Here is a 19,249-nt window from a genome sequence, read left to right on the forward strand (position 1 = left end):
AGGCTAATTTGTCAGTGTGGATTTGGGTTTCAGCATAAAATATTTTGTTGAGAAGATGACTAACACAGACAGCTAAACTAGCATGAATACTAAAGCAGCAAGCACAAGTTTGGCAGTAAAAGATGTCTTCTCTCAGATACAGACCACCTTAACCAAAACAAGCCATAATTGAGAAGTGGAGCTCTTCCTAACAGCACAAATACACTTACGCTGCATTCCTACCTCAAGCAGCACCTCCAGGGTGAGTGAAGAAGCAAACCCACTTTGATAAACCTTTCAGATTCTCACTCAGCACACCTGCAGAGACTCCCTGGGCTGAGGGACTGGTGCTGCAGCTGGTCAGGATCACAACTCACTAATGGCACAGTTTCACAGCAACCCTGCAGACAATCTCAGACAGCTTCTGCAGAGGCAGAAGCAGCAGCAGTGTATGCCAAGACAAGTGTGGTTTCAAGGGCAGTGTAAGGCACTAATCACATCAGGTATTCTACTGGAAGATTTGCTGCCTGAAAGAATACAGCAGATGGAGTTTCACAGTTGGTTTTAACCAAACTGGGAGCTAGCTGATGTCTAGAGAAATGGTTCTGGATTTTCTCCTAAATATATTCCCAAGTGCTCTCCAGGGGATGCCAAAAAACTCTCCAGAGGAATACATGTTCAAAGGAGATAGAAACAACAGTGTGGCCTTCCACTTCTCTAGGCTGATGGTAAACCTGTGTCCTGCATTCTGCTTCTGAAGTGCAGTGATTGCTTGCACTCACTGCAGCTCTCCCTGACCTTAATTCAGATGTACCTGCATGAACTAAGCCTAAGGAATCAGAACAGAGACAGTCACAACAATGGTAAAAGCTGCAAGAATCAGGCACAGATATGCAGATAAAGCCAGGGAAACAGATTCCAGACAGCGACTTTTATCACTCTTGACTTCATTAAACCAAAGCAAAACCTTTCAAAAAGTTACAGTGAAGAACAATTAGATGCTACTACAAGAGTTCATCAGTTAAAAGCACAAACAGATTGGAAAGTCCTACAAATAACAAGAGTCCTGTAAAGGCTACCATTACATGTTCTGTAGTCCTCTTTTCTTCTATGTATAAAGCAATCCTGCTAATAATCTTTAGCTTTTACCTGTTCTTTCAACCCAAATGCAAATGCTGAAATGTGACCCAAATCCATGATTAACATCACAGGAGTTATTTGATAAAGGAATAAAAGCTGACGAGCTACTCTCAGAAACACAGAAGTAAACAGGCTTGAATCAAGACAGATCAAACATCTCACCAATCTTCAGGAGAAGTAGTTTTGGAAAAGATGAAATAACCAAGGTAGAAGATAAACTAGACATTGAATTACAAATGATTGTGTAGCCCTTTAGAGCTAACTCATTACTGTAGCTAATTAAAATTAATAGGGACTCAGTATTAATTCAAACAGAACAGTATAGTAACACCTTCCAGAAAAAGAAAGAAAAACTATTAAAGAGACACATTCCAAATTGAGGCATGCTGCCCTAGTCCACCAACCTCAAGTAAGTATAGCAATTTACACCAATTGGAGATTCCTCTCCTTCCACACCTAGGTGAAAAATAATTCATAGCCCATTCATGCAGAAGGATCATTCAAACCTTCCTCCAAAATATGCCTACACACAATTTACGAACACATTGTATGTTAGAGGAATTTTCTTCCTCTAACAATTCTTGGCACATCAACACTTTCCACTGCTGCAATCCCACAATGTTATCAGCACAAGGCTTCATTCATACCTATGTTTAAAATTTTATAACAGCTTATCAAACTAAGAGATTATGAATCATTCAAGCCATTAAAGTCCAATTACATCAACTGAAATCTGAGCTTCCCGGCATTATTCCAATTTCTCTTTCTGCTCACTCAGCCCCTGAGCCCCTTCCTACACAACTTTTCCTACTCTAACCTTGTGAAATTTCTCTTACAGAAGACCCAGGAGCTGGCCAATTTACACAGCATGCCTGTCACTCTTACCCTTCAAAACATTTAACCACCACTTTTCTGTACTTGCGGTTTTGCCCTCACCTCTCCCCCACTGAGCTTCCTATCATTTCATGGATTGTCTGCTCCTGCTCCTCTGCATCAGGCAGCACCCTGTATCCAGGTCCTTTCTGTGCCTATCCTTCATTTCTGCATGATTATATCAGTTCAAATACATTTAATGATCATGTACATACTGACACTTAGCTTCACAGTGGATTAATTCAAATTAAAGTAATTAAAATAATCAAATTTAGATTAGCAAATGAGAAAACTTATTTTTTTATGTCCTTAATGGTCATTCTCAAACACCAATAACCACTAAATCATGATGATCTGCAATATAACCTTTTAATTTAGCATTTAATATAGTCCCTAGTTAGACAATACTATTAGTGTACATTTATGCCGAGTCTTGACATGAAATTAATGACCAACACAGGTCACTATTTAGTAGCTGGTTAAATTTTATGACTTTTCAACCTCTTTTTGAATGAAAAACAGGATGAAAATGAACAAACTCCCTGAACACCTAATGAAGTTACTTAACAAAATAAGTGTTGCATTTAAAGACAATTTTTTTCTTATTTTTAAACCTCATCTCTTGAGTAGGTGAAATTGAGTGAAACTGGCTACTGTGGAATTCAAAATTTCTGATTTTGTAGAGTTCTTTGGATTCTTTTACTAAAAAACTTGAGAAAATGAAGCTGTTTTCCTGTATTTTCTGTTGACCTCATTCAGTTTTGAATAAACATTAGGTTACTCACACTAAAATGAAAATAAATTTCTCTGGGTATCTACTGAAGCAGCTGCTTTTCTCAGAAGTGAGGCTGTAGCACTTCAAACCCCACTCATGCTCACTACAGCAATGGGTTTATTTCTTCTAAACATTTGATAGTTACACTGAATGAAAGTTCTGTCTTAATTGAGGTAGTATTAATATATTGCAGCAAATTTGTCCTGAATAGAGATTTATTTTTGAGAAAGCATGACAAAAATTACTTCAACCTGAACCACCCTACTTTCTCAACCTCAGCTTGCCTTCTCCAGGGATGTGCTACCACTACCTCAGGGTCAAAACAGAATTTAAAAGAAATGTAAATATTTGCTTTCTTCCTGGGAAAGCACTACATAGGGAAGAGGTGAAAAAGAGGGGATGTGCATATGGGGAATTGCATCAGTATAATTACAGAGTTTTAGCAAGCTGGTAAACCTCTGTGTAGGCAATCCCTTCACTCTAAAGTGTATTTCCTAATTAAAATTTTGCACCCCATTTTCGAGAGCCTTCCTACTGAAGAAACATCTCACCGCTGCCGCCCAATTAGATCAAATTGGGTGGCTGGCTCTTTTTGTTGTGTGCATGATAATACAAAGGCTCTCCAAGTTCCTGCTCAACAAAGGCTTGTGTGAAACAGGCTTTGAAGACACAATAACATTCCTCTTGCGAGTTTCAGGCCCGGAGGCTAAAAGCACCAAGTAACTATTCATTCTTCCATCTTGAGACACATTCCTAACCTAGTTCAAAGGCCTGAAAAAACATGCCCTAGCTACATGCCTGCACACCTTCAGCAGGGCTTTCCCCTTCTAGCAGAGCTTGCTAGATAAAGAAGTTTCATACAGAAAAGAATTAATAAATACATTTGAGTTTTGTTTCACTTTTAAGAACTCTTAAATTGTTTAAAGGATTCAAGACTGCCTTGCATATGAATTAATCAGCTGTGTTAATCCATTGAAGAGTAAAGTGCACCATTCACATGTTTAAAGTCCAATGTTCATGCACAGTGCACCGTTCTGTAACTCCTGCTCCCAAGAAGCAGCTGTGGGAGGAGGGAGCATGCACAGCAGCTGGAAAAGGACAAGGGATGATCTGGAGCTGTTTGGCTTCCATCACTGCTCTTCTATTTAGTTTCATCTGCTTCTGTTTTGATCTCAAACTGGTAAGTTAGATGTAAATCACACATGGCTATCCACCCATATTAAGATATCCAAGGCATTCAAGAACATTATGCATCGTGTTCACAAGATGATGATAAAGGCAACAAAATACAAGATTATTTCCAAAATACTGACACTAGAACAAATATTAACTTTCAACAAGAAAAAAATGTTTACAGTTTTCAATATACAGCTTCCTAAGCAAACTGAATTCCTCTTTATACATTTTATTTTGCTCTTTCTCAGAAATCTGAATGCTATTATGTGTAAAATGAGGAAATATAAACAATTACTACAGAACAGGCTAGCCTGACTACAGTTACCATTTCATGGACTGGAACCAGCCCAGGGACACAGCGGAGCAGGCAGATGGGAGTGAAGGCAGCCCAGGTGAGACCCCTCCTTTGCAGGAAGGCAAGCTGGTTACACCTGCCCAAAGCTCCTGCAGGACCTGGCCCAGGTGTGCCAGCCAGCCTGCTTTTTGGGATTCCTGAACCACACACAGGAGATAGAAAGTTTCCTTTGTTTGCAATAATTTTCAGTACACCTAAACTAAGATTTCCTTACCTGTATTTCATTTTTTATCTGCAATCAAGCAATGAATTATTTAGTACTCCTGAATTTCCCTTTCTTTTAAAGAGAAGCAAATTTTTTTTTCAATTTTGTAGTTTAGTTGACAGTGTTAAGAAAAAAAAATCAACTGTGATCTGCAACACAGAAAAGTGGACTAAATGCTAAAAATACTACTTTGTAACATAGCAAAGCATGAAGGGATGGTACAGTGTGCCCATGCTTTGCAAGCGAAGAAGTCAAAAAGAGAAACAGGGTAAACGTAACATGTTAAAGAGAGGCAATTTTTTTCAATTTCAACAATGTTGTTTCCATCTAAAATATATTTTTGTCCTCCTAAAGATTTCAATTAGTCACTTTCACTTTCCCCAAATGAAAATGGCTCAGTTTGAATTTACCATCACTACAAAAAGCCAAGTGTTGCTCATTTTTCCCTTCATGTAGCCATAGTACAGATCTTCATTCCCATCAAAACAAGGAATACACCTGTGGCATGCTGAGCTGCCCTACCTCTTTCAAGGACTGCACTTTCAAGCTGAGCTACCTACTGCTGGTCATTTCCAGGAAATACAAGTGTACTCTGAAAGGAAAATCTTTGTGGATAAATTCCAAAATAGGGAAAAAAAGTAAGATAACATTGTCTTAGCCTCAACTAAGTAAACAGCTTGTTAGTTTATGTCCTCATTATTATGTAACATTCTGCTCCATAAATGCACCATTTGCTGTTTTGAAGTAACAAGTAATTCAGAAATGGTGATCAGGAATTGCAGGAGAGGAATCACCAATAATGACAGCACAAACTCTTCTGAAGAAATGAAAATTAATCCCATTTTTCAGAGACCACTCAGCCAACATCACCATCACTTACCCACAGCACCTGTTTGAGTCAGAAATGGAACAGCCACCATCATTTCAGCGAAGAACCCAACCATTATTTCCCTGGGTATCACCACAGAGACCAAGTATCATGAAAAAGCACATTGTACCATGCAGGGAAGGCTGCAGACTTTCCCAGCCCTATGACACAGCAGGTACAGCAAAGGACACTGTTACATCTGTGCCTTCTCCAGGAAAGAGAAGAGCTTCTGTATTTCTCCTATGTTAGTATCTATGTGAAGGCTGGAGCATCACAGCTGCCAGTGACTCCCAAACACCTTGTCAATCACTTGCACAGGAGCCCTCAAACCAGTCTGGGAATTACTGGAACATCACTGTCTCCTTGCTCTAGCAGTTTAAGGTATTTCAGCAAAGTGCCAAAGCATCGCTCACTGGGACCCCAGCACTCCCCTGCAGCTCATACAGGAGGCTGCCGGGCTCCCAGTCTGTCTAAAGCCAAAACATCTCCCCTGTCACTCATTTCCTGCTCTCTAGGGGTTAAAATTCTCTTTCTAACACAGCAATCTTCTCTTCAAAATGAAGATCAGCTGGCTGAAGATTAATTACCATCCAGTGTTTTAATCTAAAAGATTCCCTCCCTGGCACACATCAGCTGTCACCTGAGGTGTCTTTGCATCTCTCACACAGCACAGGGCACGGGAAGCTCAGGTCAGACCTGAAACAAGTCACAGCTCCAGCCATGGTGCTTTACTGGCTTCCCTTCCATTCCTTTGCAGTCACTTACAAACTGATAAACAGAAGACTACAGCTGAGATGTGCTGTAAGAGGAGAGACAAACTCAATCTTCTACCTCCCATGTACAGTTCTTGAGGTTCTTTTACTCTCTCAGTGAAGACACAGAACTCTCAGCACAGCATTTACATGAATGTTACTGGTGATGTACAGACATGCAGGATCTGGTTAGCAGGATGATGGGAGAGTTTGTTTTGGTTTGGTTTCAATCCCACAGTTCAGTGAAGTAAGGGCAGAAGGAACCCATGTAATCAGACTGGCTTAGTCTCCTCCACTCCAGCTTCAAGCTCTTTATTCCTTCAGGGAACTGTGCCACTGAAAGAAGGCTCCTGTGCACAAACTAGTTAAGTATTTTATTGACTGGCAAATCCAGCTTATGGAGTTCCTACCCTATAGTTATGCCTTAACAAATATTTGTGCACCACACTGAAAGCCAGACTGCTGAAACTACACAGGAAACAAGGCTGCTAGTGAATTCCCATTTTTCCTATTCACACAGATTCTGTATTTCAAAGAAGGTATGTGCAATCCTTAGGTGCCCTAGTGGTTAAAAATGTCCAAATCCTACACAGGCTGGAGGGGATGGGCTGAGGCAGAAGAAGAAGAAACACAGTCAATTAAAGCTGTAGATGTTCCCAGACTCTACATTCCTCCCTTATATAACATATCATCAGAGAGTTCAAATGTGCAAGTACACTTCAACAGCTCTGCTAGCTGTAAGGTGCACACCATCCTCCTGAAACATATCTTATTTGAAAATTTAACAGGTCATTTCTTCCACCATTCCCAGCTTCCAAAAAAATAGAATTTTGCAACAGTTGACAAAATGTACACAGGTAAATCTTCTATGATAGCCCATGGAACAGTACATTTCACCTTCCAGCTCAGGTGGCTGAAACCAGGTCTTCCAACTAGACTCCCAAATTATTACAAGCACTTGAACACACACAAACTTCCACTGTCTCACCTACCTGATCAAAAATTACTCTGAAGAAAATACACTTCACAATTACCCAAGGTTAAATCTCTAATAATAGTCTTCAGAGAACATGACCTAGATATGTCAAGCATGATCAGAGAGACATATATCAAGACATCCTTTAGTTAGTTAAGAGTGCCAGGCTTATTTAAATCTCCTTTATCTGTTCACACCTTGGCTTTTGTTAAATTTCACATCATTTCTGTAAGCAGAGAGTAAAGATGTTAAACTTGTGAATCTTTTTTTTTTCAAGTTACCAATGTCTCTCCTGTCTCTATTTCATGTAGTCAAAATAATAATCACCACTTATCAAAGCCCCAGAATTATGTAAAAATAGAATAATGCTACTCACTTTTATGAACAGGAACTGTAACACATCAGATCACGTACAGATGACCAAAAGCCAACTTTTCCCATTCTGACAAGTTGGGAATTCAGACATATTTGTCAGTATTAATGTATTTGTGTTGCAGCTCTTACCACAAAATGAAAACTGCATCTATTGTAACAAGCCACAACAGCTTTGTCATTTGAAGTTTTCTTTTACAATATATTATTTACATTTTAAAAAGAGAATCTATACTTACTAATTCATAAGACAAAATATTAAACTAATGAACCCAAATCAAATTTATAACTGTCCAAGCAGTAGAGTGTAAAGAAGATAATGCTGCAGTTAAAAAAACCTGTGCAAATATAGTCCTCCTTCTACTGTATATATTTTATAAAATCAAGGAGTTTTAATGTTAAAATTCACTCATTTATCTTGGACTTAATTCAGATTTGTATCTGTGGTTTACTGTTGTGGTTGTGACAGGGATATTACAAGACAAAGAATTCAGGAAAGGAGAGCTGGAGGTAAATTTCTGCTTGCCTTACTAAGCAAATCATCCTGTTAAGGTCAGCAGAATATCCAAATACTAAAAAAAAAATAAAATCCAATAACAAATAAGGACTACATGTGCTTCCTAAGCAGAGTGTTCATCCCTGTAATAAAGATTAAAAAAAAAAAAAAAAAAAAACAAAAAAAAAAACAGAAGGAAAAACACCTTCAGAAAACTGCAGTACCATGCAAAATGAGCACCTCTAAAACAAACTCTTTGTGTATATCCAGGCTCTCCACATTTCTCTATACTCATCCTCAAACTTTCAAATATCACTTATCCCAGTTCCCCTCAGATCACAAACACCTTGCAATTCTATCTACATCATCCTGCCATAGTTTGTGTGTCCCCCAAGTAATTTCTCTCTCATTTCCACCTCCTTCCCATACCACTTTCTGTAAGTGCCCCCCAGCCTTCACCTCAAGTTCTCCATTATCTCATGCCAGCAGTCTCTCCTGGTCACAGCATAGGCCCCATGAACAGCTTTGCCCTCCTTTTCCTCTTGTCTTTAAGAGTATTTCATAACTCTGTCAATCAAACACAATAATTAGTTTTCATTGAAACTTGGCACAGACGTTAAACCTAAAGTCAAATTAGTTTTGGAAAATAGCATCTATTTGTCTTCCATATCACTGGACACCAAAATTATTTTTAAAGCTTATGTGACTTTAACTCATGTAATAATCAGTACTGAACAGATTAATTTTCAGAGCTTCCAGAAACTGGAAAAAAAAAAACACTTTCTTTACAAACAAGCTATTATACACTTACTTGTTCAAAAGAATATTCAAGTAAATTTACTTTCAGTACTTGCACTCAAGTATTTAGGAAGTAATGAAAACTGTACAGTCCTAATGAATATAAAATTTTAGCTATCATAAAGTAGTCCATTAACAATGCACCATACTGAAGACATTGGTCAAATTACATTCCCATTCCACAGCTGCTTGCTGCATTTTATTAACAAGCTGTAATCCTCTATTTACAAGTGTTATCTAGGGAAATTTATGATCTCCCTACAGTTGCTATTAAAAATTAGCATCATCCTCACCCTGCAATGTCCTGTTTCATTTTCAAATTTAAACCACATTCAAAAACCAGCTTAAACATTAACTAACTGTGAAAACCATGTGCTAAAGATGTCCAGGTAGTACCTCATAATCATATGAATTTGTTTATAAATAATTCTGTTTCTGTTTTTAAGCCAGGAAAACAAAAGAGAAACACCTAAAGCCATTAATTACAAGCTTGTGGTCTTGTTAAACAGGAGGACTGCAAATATGCAAGTATGTGGAGACACAGGCTCAATTTTGGCAAATAATTAGGTGTGAGGAAAAACTAGTGTGTGTATACAGTAAGAAATGCACTGTTTTGTCTACAGTAATGCCCACAAAGCATGAAAAACTTTCATAACATGCTGGTATTTACCTTGGTGCTGACCCAAAACTACAGAAACTTCTGTTCTTCAGTTCGGGAAACAACGCGCCCCTAGAAACTTAATTCAAGTGTACAAGTCTTGTTTTGGCACCCTTGTGGGTCTCTTCCAACCCAGGATATCCTATGATTTTATGAACTGCTGTTGTTCCACCTTAAGTTTTTAACTTGAGAAAAAGAACACAACTATTGAAAATTATGAAGGAAATAAATTTAAAAAGCAAGCAGTCTCCCAAAAATAAAACCAAAAAACCCAAAAAGGCATATAGTACAAGAATGACATGAGCAATTTTCTGTTTACCATCATGTGTATTTTCATGAGAACCACACAAAGTTTAGCTCTACCTTTAGAAGTGTTTTGTTTTAACTGGATACAGGCAAAAGGTCTAACAACCCTACAGATGCCCTTGCGCTGAATTTCCATTGTACTGTTTTCCATTTTCTTACATCACCAAAAAACCCCAAACCACCCATGCAGTGGGTGAAACAGTCAGCATCAAAGCTAGAGTGAGCCAAGTTACCACTTGCTTACACTACACATATTCTATTCTGTGTTATTAGCACTTACATTCAGGAGTTCTCAGAGTCATCAACAAAATGGAAATGAAGCTTTGAAGCTCTGGAGATCAAAGCAAGATACCTGAATTCATTCCACTGTCTTGATACTGCATTTCCTGTTTCTCCAGAGCCAACATCTAATGGTTTCCTTTTTTGGAATATTTTATGACTATATACTCAAAACACAACTTATCAGTAGTTCATCTTCAAAACCCCTGCTCATTTGAGGAGCCTTCTCACAGCAACCCCAGAAGCAGGATCCACAGCAAATCCACAACATCTGCTCACCGCTGTCTTGGGTTTATGTGCAAGGTTTTGACAGTGGGATCTACAGGGGTGGTTCCTCAGGGAAGCTGCTAGAAGCTGCCCCCAAGTGTGACAGAGACATTGCCAGTCAGCTCCAAGATACACCTGGCCAAGGCCAAGCAGTGCCACTGACAGAGGCACCACCTCTGGGATTGTGTATTTAAGAACAGAAAAAACTGCACAACTGCAGCCAGAGAGAGGAGTGAGGACATCTGAGCCACTGTGGATACAGGAAACTATTCTGCAGAGGAAGTAGCAGCAGGACAACATGCAGTGAGCAGGCCAAAATCCCCATTCTCGAACCCCTGTGCTGCTGTGGGGAAGAGGTAGAGAAATGGGGAGTGAAGTTCCCTCCAGCTAGGAAGGAAGGGGTGGGGGACAAGTGTTTTAAGATTTAGTTTTTATTTCCTATTATCCTACTCTGATTTGACTGGTAAGAAATGAAACCAATTTGCCCAAGTTGAGCCTGTTTTGCCCACGACAGTAATTGATGAACGATCTCTCCCTGCCCTCATCTCAACTCATGAGCCTTTTGTTGTATCTTTTTCTCCCTCATCTAGCTGAGGAGGAGAGTGATAGAGTGGCTCTGGTGGACACTTGGTGTCTGGCCAGGACCAGCCCACCACATCTGTGCATGCAAAACTCCAAGCAGGAGGAAAATGCCTTCGGGCTACACTGCTCTCTCCCCTCAATTTTTCCATGTCATGGGCTGGTGTTTCCCAGCACAACTTGGCAATTGCAACAACAGAGCCTTCCAGCTACAGCATAAAAGGCCACTCATCAGAGGATCCAAGAGTCACCAGCCAGGCTAGACACACAAAACAGTACCCAGTTCTCTAAAGCAGAGGTAAAGGTTTGGGCAGGAGAGCATAGAGAAGTGCACTGAAACTACAGCACTTCTAACAGGAAAAAAGAAGAGAGCTAGGGCAGGGCCAGCTGCTGGGAAACAGCCAAGAATATATGACAGGGAAGGCAATGGGATTGGAGAGTGCAGAGGAATTCTGTGGGTGAGAGAGAAATGTTTTTCAATGAAATTTGGGAAACAACATGGTTATTTCAGCCAGGATCCTTAATATTAGGAGAAATAATTACACTTGAAAGAGACTAAAAATACTTCAGAATCTCATGTCTGAACAACTTGGAGGCAGCTGGCAGAGAAAGGGAGCAGGGAAAAGGACAGGAGTCAGGTAGTTTGCATCAAAGCAGCAAACAGTCATTTTACTGTTAGGAGATGAACAGCCAACATTTGGGGTCACTGCAGATGTCTTGTAGATAGCAACAACAGAAAATTCCAGAATGGATAAAACAAGCACTATCCAGATCGTTTTGGCCTTTGGGATGGGCTGGAATATTGTTCTATGGAGGGAAAAAGTAAACCAACATGTACAGTCCCTTTGCCCCTTCTGAAATGAAAAGTGTAAATAATAACGCATGGAGGAGAGGGAGAGTAAAGAGTGCTTAGTGCAGCCTTCCCCAGCCCTTGTTCTGAAGCCTGCAGCTTCACCTTTCCCTTCCCAGCCCCAGATGTTTTCTCCTCTCTACTGTACCTGCAAACACACCAAGCAGCTTTTCCTTCATCTTTCACTTGCTCAGGCACCAACAGGAGAAACCACAACCACAACCTCCCCGCTCTCAGCTGCAGCCTGGACAGCCCCAGCTGCCACCAGGAGCACAGGAGAAGCTGGCCAAGGAGGCACAGCCTGCTCTGCTGCTCACTGGGAAAGGCAGGCAAAGCTCTGGGGAACTGTGCAGTTTTCAGGTGAATGGTTTGGCTGAAGGTGTTCAACAACTTTTTCAGGCATGTGCAATCAGTCCCATAAATCATTCAGCTCCAGGCAGGTTTTCTTAGGAATGGCGTAAGGTAAAACCTACACACCTACACAGAACAAGTCTCCTGCCAAACCAAAGTTTTACCTCCAAAGCAAAAAAGGTACAAGCACATGTCAAAAAATAACTATAAAAATGGTTTAGTACGAACGAAACATTGTTTGGTTTCTTTCCTTAGCACACTCAAGAGATGAGCTGGTCAGGCTGAATTTTACAAGACAAGTTTCAATTGATAGCAAGAAATCTAACCTTGGAAACAAGAGTCCCAACAGTTAAGGTCTGAGAGGGCTACAAGCAACCAACAAAGCTTTACAGTGGGAAGGGAGAAGGAACAGCCATGGCTCAAACTCCCCATATAATTACAACCTGATTCTTCCCTTGCCTCCCAGAAACTGTGCCTCCTCAATCCAATCCAAATTTTGGGAAATAAGAACGAACTTCAAATAACAATTACTCTATTTACACAGTGCTGCCCTTAAAAGCATCTGCCTAGTATTTTTCCATGAGTTCTTTTATCAGGTCTTCCACATCCTAATCTTTCACTGAACAGCATAATCACAGCAGGTATCTACCTAACACCACCATGGAGAGCATTGCCACAGCTTTTATGTTAAAGATGACACATAGTTCAATTGAACAAGCTATCCACAGCAAAAGGAAAGCAGTGCATTTGGAAAAAACTGTGTAAGCAGCTATGACACTACTCCCTGCCAGACCTGCCTTCTCATACCCTTCATATATTCTTTACTTACCCACACACTGACCAAGGATCTTCTCTCACACTTACTCTCCAGCCTCAACACTGCACAGGTGGGAGGGAACAGTGATGCTCCCAGCAAAGTGACTGAACTACAGAACATGTTGCATCCTTTGCCAAAGTCTCCTCCTGAAGAATTCACAACACCAATGCTGTCCTAAGCAGAGCCATCTGCAGAAACAGGGCTCCTGCAAGCACATGCCAGAACTGAGAAAAGGTGTGGCTGTGTAAATTTGTGTACATTTAGTCACAAATAATGTATGGTGACACTCAGCACAGTCCTGTCAGCCACAAAAGTTACCAGTTGCCACTTGAACCAGACTGGCAATATTTGCACTGATCCTAAGTCCCATCTTGAACTTGCAATTAACCTAATATTTGTAGGTCATGTAAGACAAAGACTTAATACTGCTTTGCTCTAATGGGCAACAGCAGCAATGCCAAGCAGCAAATGTGAAGAGACTGTTTTGCCTTTTTTCAGGTTATAAGGATGCAAAACACCTAGATATGAAAAACATATGATCCCAGGCATCACACCGACACCAGCCCTCAATGTTCCCTTCAGCACAGTCAACAGGTGACACAAATACTGAGATGATGTAAACAGTGGTGTGAGTTTCACCCCCTAATGTTCCCCATATATTCATAGTAACTGCTTTAACCATGCTGCTGCTCAGGCATGTTAAAATTGAATGACAAAATTTACTATAAAGTAAATTTACTATACAGATAACTATCTGCCAGTACTCTCCTGCACCAAAACAAAGCACTCTTCACCATTCGTGAAAGGACTCAGGCGTGCTGTACTTTATGAGCTCTTAACAAGATACATTGTTCTGTGCTGCATGAAGTTCCCACTCAACAGAAACATCACACTGCTTCCAACAAGGCTCCTACTCATCTTACATGTCTGTAATCAACGTGCAAAGGCCTGGCAGAAGTTCTTCCCGAATTAAAAATTAAAAGCTTCAGGAAGAAGCAGAACACATTAGCCAATGCTAAAACACAGTTCATGGGGCTCACTTCTTGTGCTGTTTGTAACACTGGCAGGTGAGGGACAGCCACACAGACATCAACCGAAACACAAGTGATAGGATACGATGCTCTAAAGGCTTTGAAGTCTGTTTCCAAACTCACAGCTCCTTCCAACAAAACTGAATTAACACTGGTCACAGCCCTGTGAGGTAGATGCCCTTAGCCATGCACGTGTTAGCAGGGTTCACTGCTCTACTCTTGGCCACAATCACTGACCAAACCAGGATTACACTGGGAGTTTCCTGCTTCCAGCCCAATACTAGAAGCTATTCGCTTTCACACCCCTCTCCCACACACTTTTGAAGCACTGCTAATTTCGGAAAGTAAAAAAAAGTGGCAACACAATAAGCAGAATACTGTATCCCCGGCTGAACAGGAGCGTCCGAAGCTGCTTTGGAAGCATCCCCAGCCCATGCAGGTGCGGGCCAGCGGCGGGACACCCGCACGGATGCTGCGCTCCGGGACACTTCTGCCACTAAAACACGCTGCAGTGAGGCCAAAAGGCTCAGTGAAACCAACCCAACCCGTGGCTGCCCCGGGGGATGATGTCGCCCGCCCCAGCCCGCGGGAAGGCACCGCAACGAGCAGCCCCGACGCCCGCCCCACCTCCGCTGTCGTTTCACTCCCCCAGCAGAGCCGCGCCCCGTCCCGGCTCACCTTCCCCGGCGGGCGTCCGGCTCCTACATCTCCTCCCGTTTCTGGAAGCTGATGCTGGCGTACGCGCTCAGATCCTCGCCACAGTGGCCACTCCCGCGCTGCTGGCCCGGGGGCTTCGGCGGCAGCGGCTGTTTGGCCTCGGCGGGGGCGTGTGGGTGGTGGCGGCGGCGGTGGCCGCAGTCCCTCACCAAGTCCAGGTCGATGTAGTTGAGCCCGTTCTCCAGGGCGGGCACGACCCCCGGGTCCCGGCGGGCGGCGGCCTCCCCCGCGCCGGGACGCAGCCACACGTTCTCGAAGGAGGCCGAGCTGTGCCGCTTCACCTCCTCGGCTCCCCCCGCGCCGCCGCACGGGAAAGATGCCCCGAGCCCACCCGCCGCTCCGCGGGCCGCGCTCGGCGTGGAGGAGAAGGTCTCGGAGCTGTGTCGCCGCCGGCCGCCCTGCGGGTCGGCGCGGATCACCTTGGCGCTCTGGTTGCGGCCGGGGCTGAGGCTGACGCGGGTGAAGGCGCTGCCCGCGCCCAGGCCCCCCAGCAGGGAGGAGGAGCGCGGCGGCGCCGCCGACAGCTCGGCCGGCGGCCGCGGCAGCTCCGGGGACCCAGCGGTGGCGGCCGCCGGCGGGGGCTTTTCGGGGCCGGCGCGGCCCCCCCGCACCTCGGCGTAGCTGATCGGGCGGGCGGGCGAGCCGGGGGACGGGCTGTCCGCGTAGTCCGAGCAGGAGCCCCCGCCGGCCGCGGCGCCCCCCCGCTGCATCGCCACGTAGTCCCGGCCGAGCCGGGCCGCCCGCGCGGTGGCGAAGCCGGGCGGGCAGGGGGCCCGCGGCGGGCCCGGCTCCATGTTCATGTACTCCTCGGCCGCCTCGCTGCCCGGCGGCGGCAGGGCCATGCTCAGGGCAGCCGAGGGGAAGGGCGGCTTCTCGCCGGCGATGAACTCGATGTTCACGTACTCGCCGGGGCTCTTGGGCTCCGGGGGCAGCAGCACCGGGGGCTGCTCCCGGGCCCGCGGCAGGGTGCTGGCCTTAGGGCCACCCAGCGACAGCCGCGTGGGTCGCGCCAGGCGGCCCTTGGTCTGCACGGCCGTGTCCACCTTGCGCGGGGGCTGCGCTTGAGGCGGGGAGCCGCCCTCGGGGCCGCCGCCACCGCCCAGGCTGTCGCTGCTGGTGGAGGAGGACGAGTCCTCGGCCGCGTAAAGGAGGCGGCTGGAGCCGAGCGCGATGCGGGGCTGAGGGCTGCCCTCCTCGGCTGTCCCCGCCGGCCTGCTGCCGCCCCGCCGGTGCACGTGCTTGAAGGAGCGCGGCAGCGAGAAGTAGGAGTAGATGGGTTTGTGGTGCGCTACGGTGGCCGCCTCCTCGACCCCCGGCTGCCCCGCAGCCCCGAAGTAGCAGTCGGGCGGAGTGCTGGTGGTGGAGCCGCTGGCTGGGGACATGTTGATATAGTCGCTGCCGCCGCAGGGGAGCTTCCCTTCGTTGCTCTCCACTGAGAGTTTTGGGTGGTGGCCGGCACCATTTGTCCAAATCTTGCCGTAGCCCGCAGAGCTGCTGTCGGGGGAGTAGCTGCCACTGGGGGACATCATCATGTAGCCATTAGAGTCCACTGTGGCTGGAGGGTGGCGGCCACCCCTGCCAGGGTTGATGATCTGTTGCGGGGCCGACACACTCTTGGGACTCATGGGCATATAGTCACCACCCTTGGGGGGCCCCCCACCACTGGGCACAGGGGCTACACCAGGCGACATGGGCATGTAGCCATCATCCGTGTGCGGGGCAGAGTTGGTCCGATGATGGCCACTGTCCATGTGGTGCATCTCCAGGCACTCCTCTGGGTAGGAGTGAGTGGGCACAAAGGCTGAGTGGCGGTAGGAGGGCAACCTGCTGCTGCCACAGGGGTAAGAAGGCAGCATCTCCGTGTACTCCTCAATGGAGGCCACTGAAGACTGTGAGGGTGTTTTCTGGTGGGAGATGGTGGGCGAAGTGCCTGCAGAGTGAGTCCGCTTTCTGAATGCCTTTTCCAAGTCGGCAACCTCCTCACTACCACCTCGAGGACAGCAGGGTGTACTAGGATAGCGGGGCTGCTGCTGAGGGTGGCAGGTGCGTGGGATGAAATGGCCATTGGGTGCTGCCAGGCTGCAGCAAGAAGAGGTGGCCTTCCCTCCCATGCAGATGTAATTGAGGTCTTCATCACCCCGGGCAGGGGGGGTGTGTCCCAACGAATCAGGGGTTACACTGCGAAAAGAGCTGCGAAAGTCACACGGGCTTGAACCATACTCATCAGAAGAAATAAATCCACCATCACTAGGAGAGCCAGAAACTGAAGCACTAGACCTTCGTGGGAACAGGCAGTCTGAGGTGGAGCCGTGGCCACTAGTGCTGCTGGATGACAGGCTGACTGGACTGGTGGCTGAAGGAGAGCAGCGCGAGGAAGGCATTGGGATGGACCGGCTGTGGTTGAGTGGAGGATGGAGCCTGGAGTTGCCACGGTGTCTGTGTGAGTGAGTCCGGTTAGCACTGGGACTAACTGGGCTGCCATCCACAGAAGCAGGTCTTGACATTGTGCCTTCCCCATCACTCGATGCTCGAACCCGGAAAGAGCTGGGTTTGCCACCTGTACCTCCACCACCGGCAGGAGAAGTGGCCGTGACGCTCTCAGTCCTGGACCGCCGACTGAGCCCCACTTGGCTCGGTGGAGGGTTGTTGACGTGGTGCCTGCGAAGGGGCACAGAGATCGGGTTGGAACAGTTTGAGGAGGACTGGCTCTTGCTACGGGGCCGGAATTCCTCACTCATGGCTCGCATGGCCTCCAGGATAGTTTCATGCATGTTCTGTGCCACCACTGAGTCATCCACTTGCATCCAGAACTCACCAGGTCCAGTGACAGCTGAGCGTCCCACCTCAATGAAGAAGAAGTTCTCAGAGTGACCACAGCGGCGGATGTTGAGCAGCTGCAGCACCACAGCAGCCGCATCTGAATTCAGTTTTACAAAGCTGATGGTCTTGTTAGTCAGGCACAGGCGGTAGATGCCAATCAGGTTCTTTGTCTGGCCTAGGCCCTTAGGCTTCAGAATTACTTGCCAAACTTCCTTAAAAGCTGGACCAGGGGCTACCTCACCATAGCTGTCCTCACCTGCTTCCCCCAGTCCTGTGCTGCTGCCTCCAAAAGTGACATCGCTGTGGTGGTGGTGGTGATGGTGATGGAGGTGATGGTGGCCCTTGGCCCTGTTGTGCAACTGCAGCAGTGCTTGGTACCAGCTCTCCTGCTCAGGTTCACTGTCAGCTGCAATGGCAAAGTGTTCGTCCTTGGTGTAGAGGGCCACCAGGTGCTTGTTCTTGGAGTCAGCCCGTTTGTTGATGTTGAAGCAGCTTTCTAGTGGGATGGAGCGCTTGGGGGCCCCCGACTTGTGTCTCCATTTCTTCTCATTCTCGTAATACTCCAGCCGGGCGGGTCCAGACTCACTGGCTGCCCTCAGCACAAAAAATCGTTTATGCATGCTCTTGGGTTTGCGCAAGTAACCCACCTTTCTGACATCTGAGAAGAAGCCCTCGTTATTATCCGTGGGGCTGGCCATGATGAGAGGTGGTGGAGTTGCTACTGCAGCTCGCAGTCTGCAAGACCCCAAAACAGCCAAGCCAGCCAGGAAAGGCAACCACCTAAAATAAAATTCATGCAACAACAATTTAAAAAAAAAGGGAAATAAAAAAAAGAAAAAAGGCAAAATAGCTCAAGATCCTCTTTTGAGAACGGGACGGGGGAGGGACAGAAGCAGGGTGAGAGCAGCTGTTCAGTGGCAGAGGCAGCTTCCAGCACCAAATCAGAGTTTGTGTTGCTGTTTATGCCCAAATCGCGCTTAGACGCGTAAGCTCGTCCTTAAAAAGTCCAGTCCCGATCAGTCCAGACGAAAGTCTCGTCCCAAAATGAGCAGCCGGGAATGAAAAACACATCTTCCCTCGCAGGGGTCGGGCTCCGGCGGGGCCGGTAGCGAGGCGCGGGTCCCTTTCCTCCGCTCCCTGCACCCCTTCCCCGGCTCAAGTTTGCCTCCGCGAGCAGCGATCTCTGTTGCAGATTAAATATCCTCTCGGGGGCGGAGATTGTTTTGCAAAGTCCGGGGTTTGCACCCAAAAATACACGATGCTCTCCCCTCTCTCGCTCTCCTCTCAAAAAACAGAAAATTAAAAAAAAAATACCGCCCACAATACAACCCCCCTTCCCCAAATATCAGCGCCGAGGCTGCTGCTCCCGCTCGTGCGTGCGGAGGAGGCTGGCGACCCCATTCAGTCCCATCTCGTTAGGCAGAGAAAGTGCCATTTCCACACGCGGCGCAGCCCGGCAGCGGCGGGAGGGGAGGCAAGCCCGAGTACCGAAGGAACATCCTCTCTTCCTCCTCCTCTTCATTCCAGGCGGCAGCGCCTCAGCGGCCGGCGGCGCGGCCCCCTCCCGTGCCCCAGCCCGCCGGGGGAGCGGGCACCGCCGCGGCGGCTCCTTCTCCGCCGGCTTCTCCTCGGAGTTTCCCGGCGCCCCGCACCAAAACAGGCGGCGGGGGCCGCGCTCGGCAGTCCAGCCCCCTCCGCCCGCCGCCGCGGCTCAGGCTCACTCCAAGGAGAACAACACGTGACGGCGCCAGTGCGTGGACCATCCCCGGAGCCGCCGCCAGGCTCCCGGCCAGCGCCGCCGCTCCGCCC

At 46.4% G+C, this 19,249-nt stretch overlaps 1 protein-coding gene across 1 annotated transcript in view; it reads right to left on the reverse strand.

Annotated features, from left to right (window-relative positions):
• The window catches only part of IRS1 (insulin receptor substrate 1), a 48,488-nt gene extending 29,466 nt beyond the window's left edge, over positions 1–19,022 (reverse strand). Inside the window, exon 1 of the mRNA XM_063166825.1 lies at positions 14,582–19,022. Within this exon, the coding sequence (XP_063022895.1) occupies positions 14,605–18,138 (3,534 nt within the window). The 5' untranslated portion in view covers positions 18,139–19,022 and the 3' untranslated portion in view covers positions 14,582–14,604. The remainder of the gene's footprint in view (positions 1–14,581) is intronic.
• Between the last annotated feature and the right edge of the window lie 227 nt (positions 19,023–19,249).

Source organism: Melospiza melodia, chromosome 12, assembly GCF_035770615.1.
Source record: "Melospiza melodia melodia isolate bMelMel2 chromosome 12, bMelMel2.pri, whole genome shotgun sequence".
Lineage (NCBI taxonomy): Eukaryota > Metazoa > Chordata > Aves > Passeriformes > Passerellidae > Melospiza > Melospiza melodia.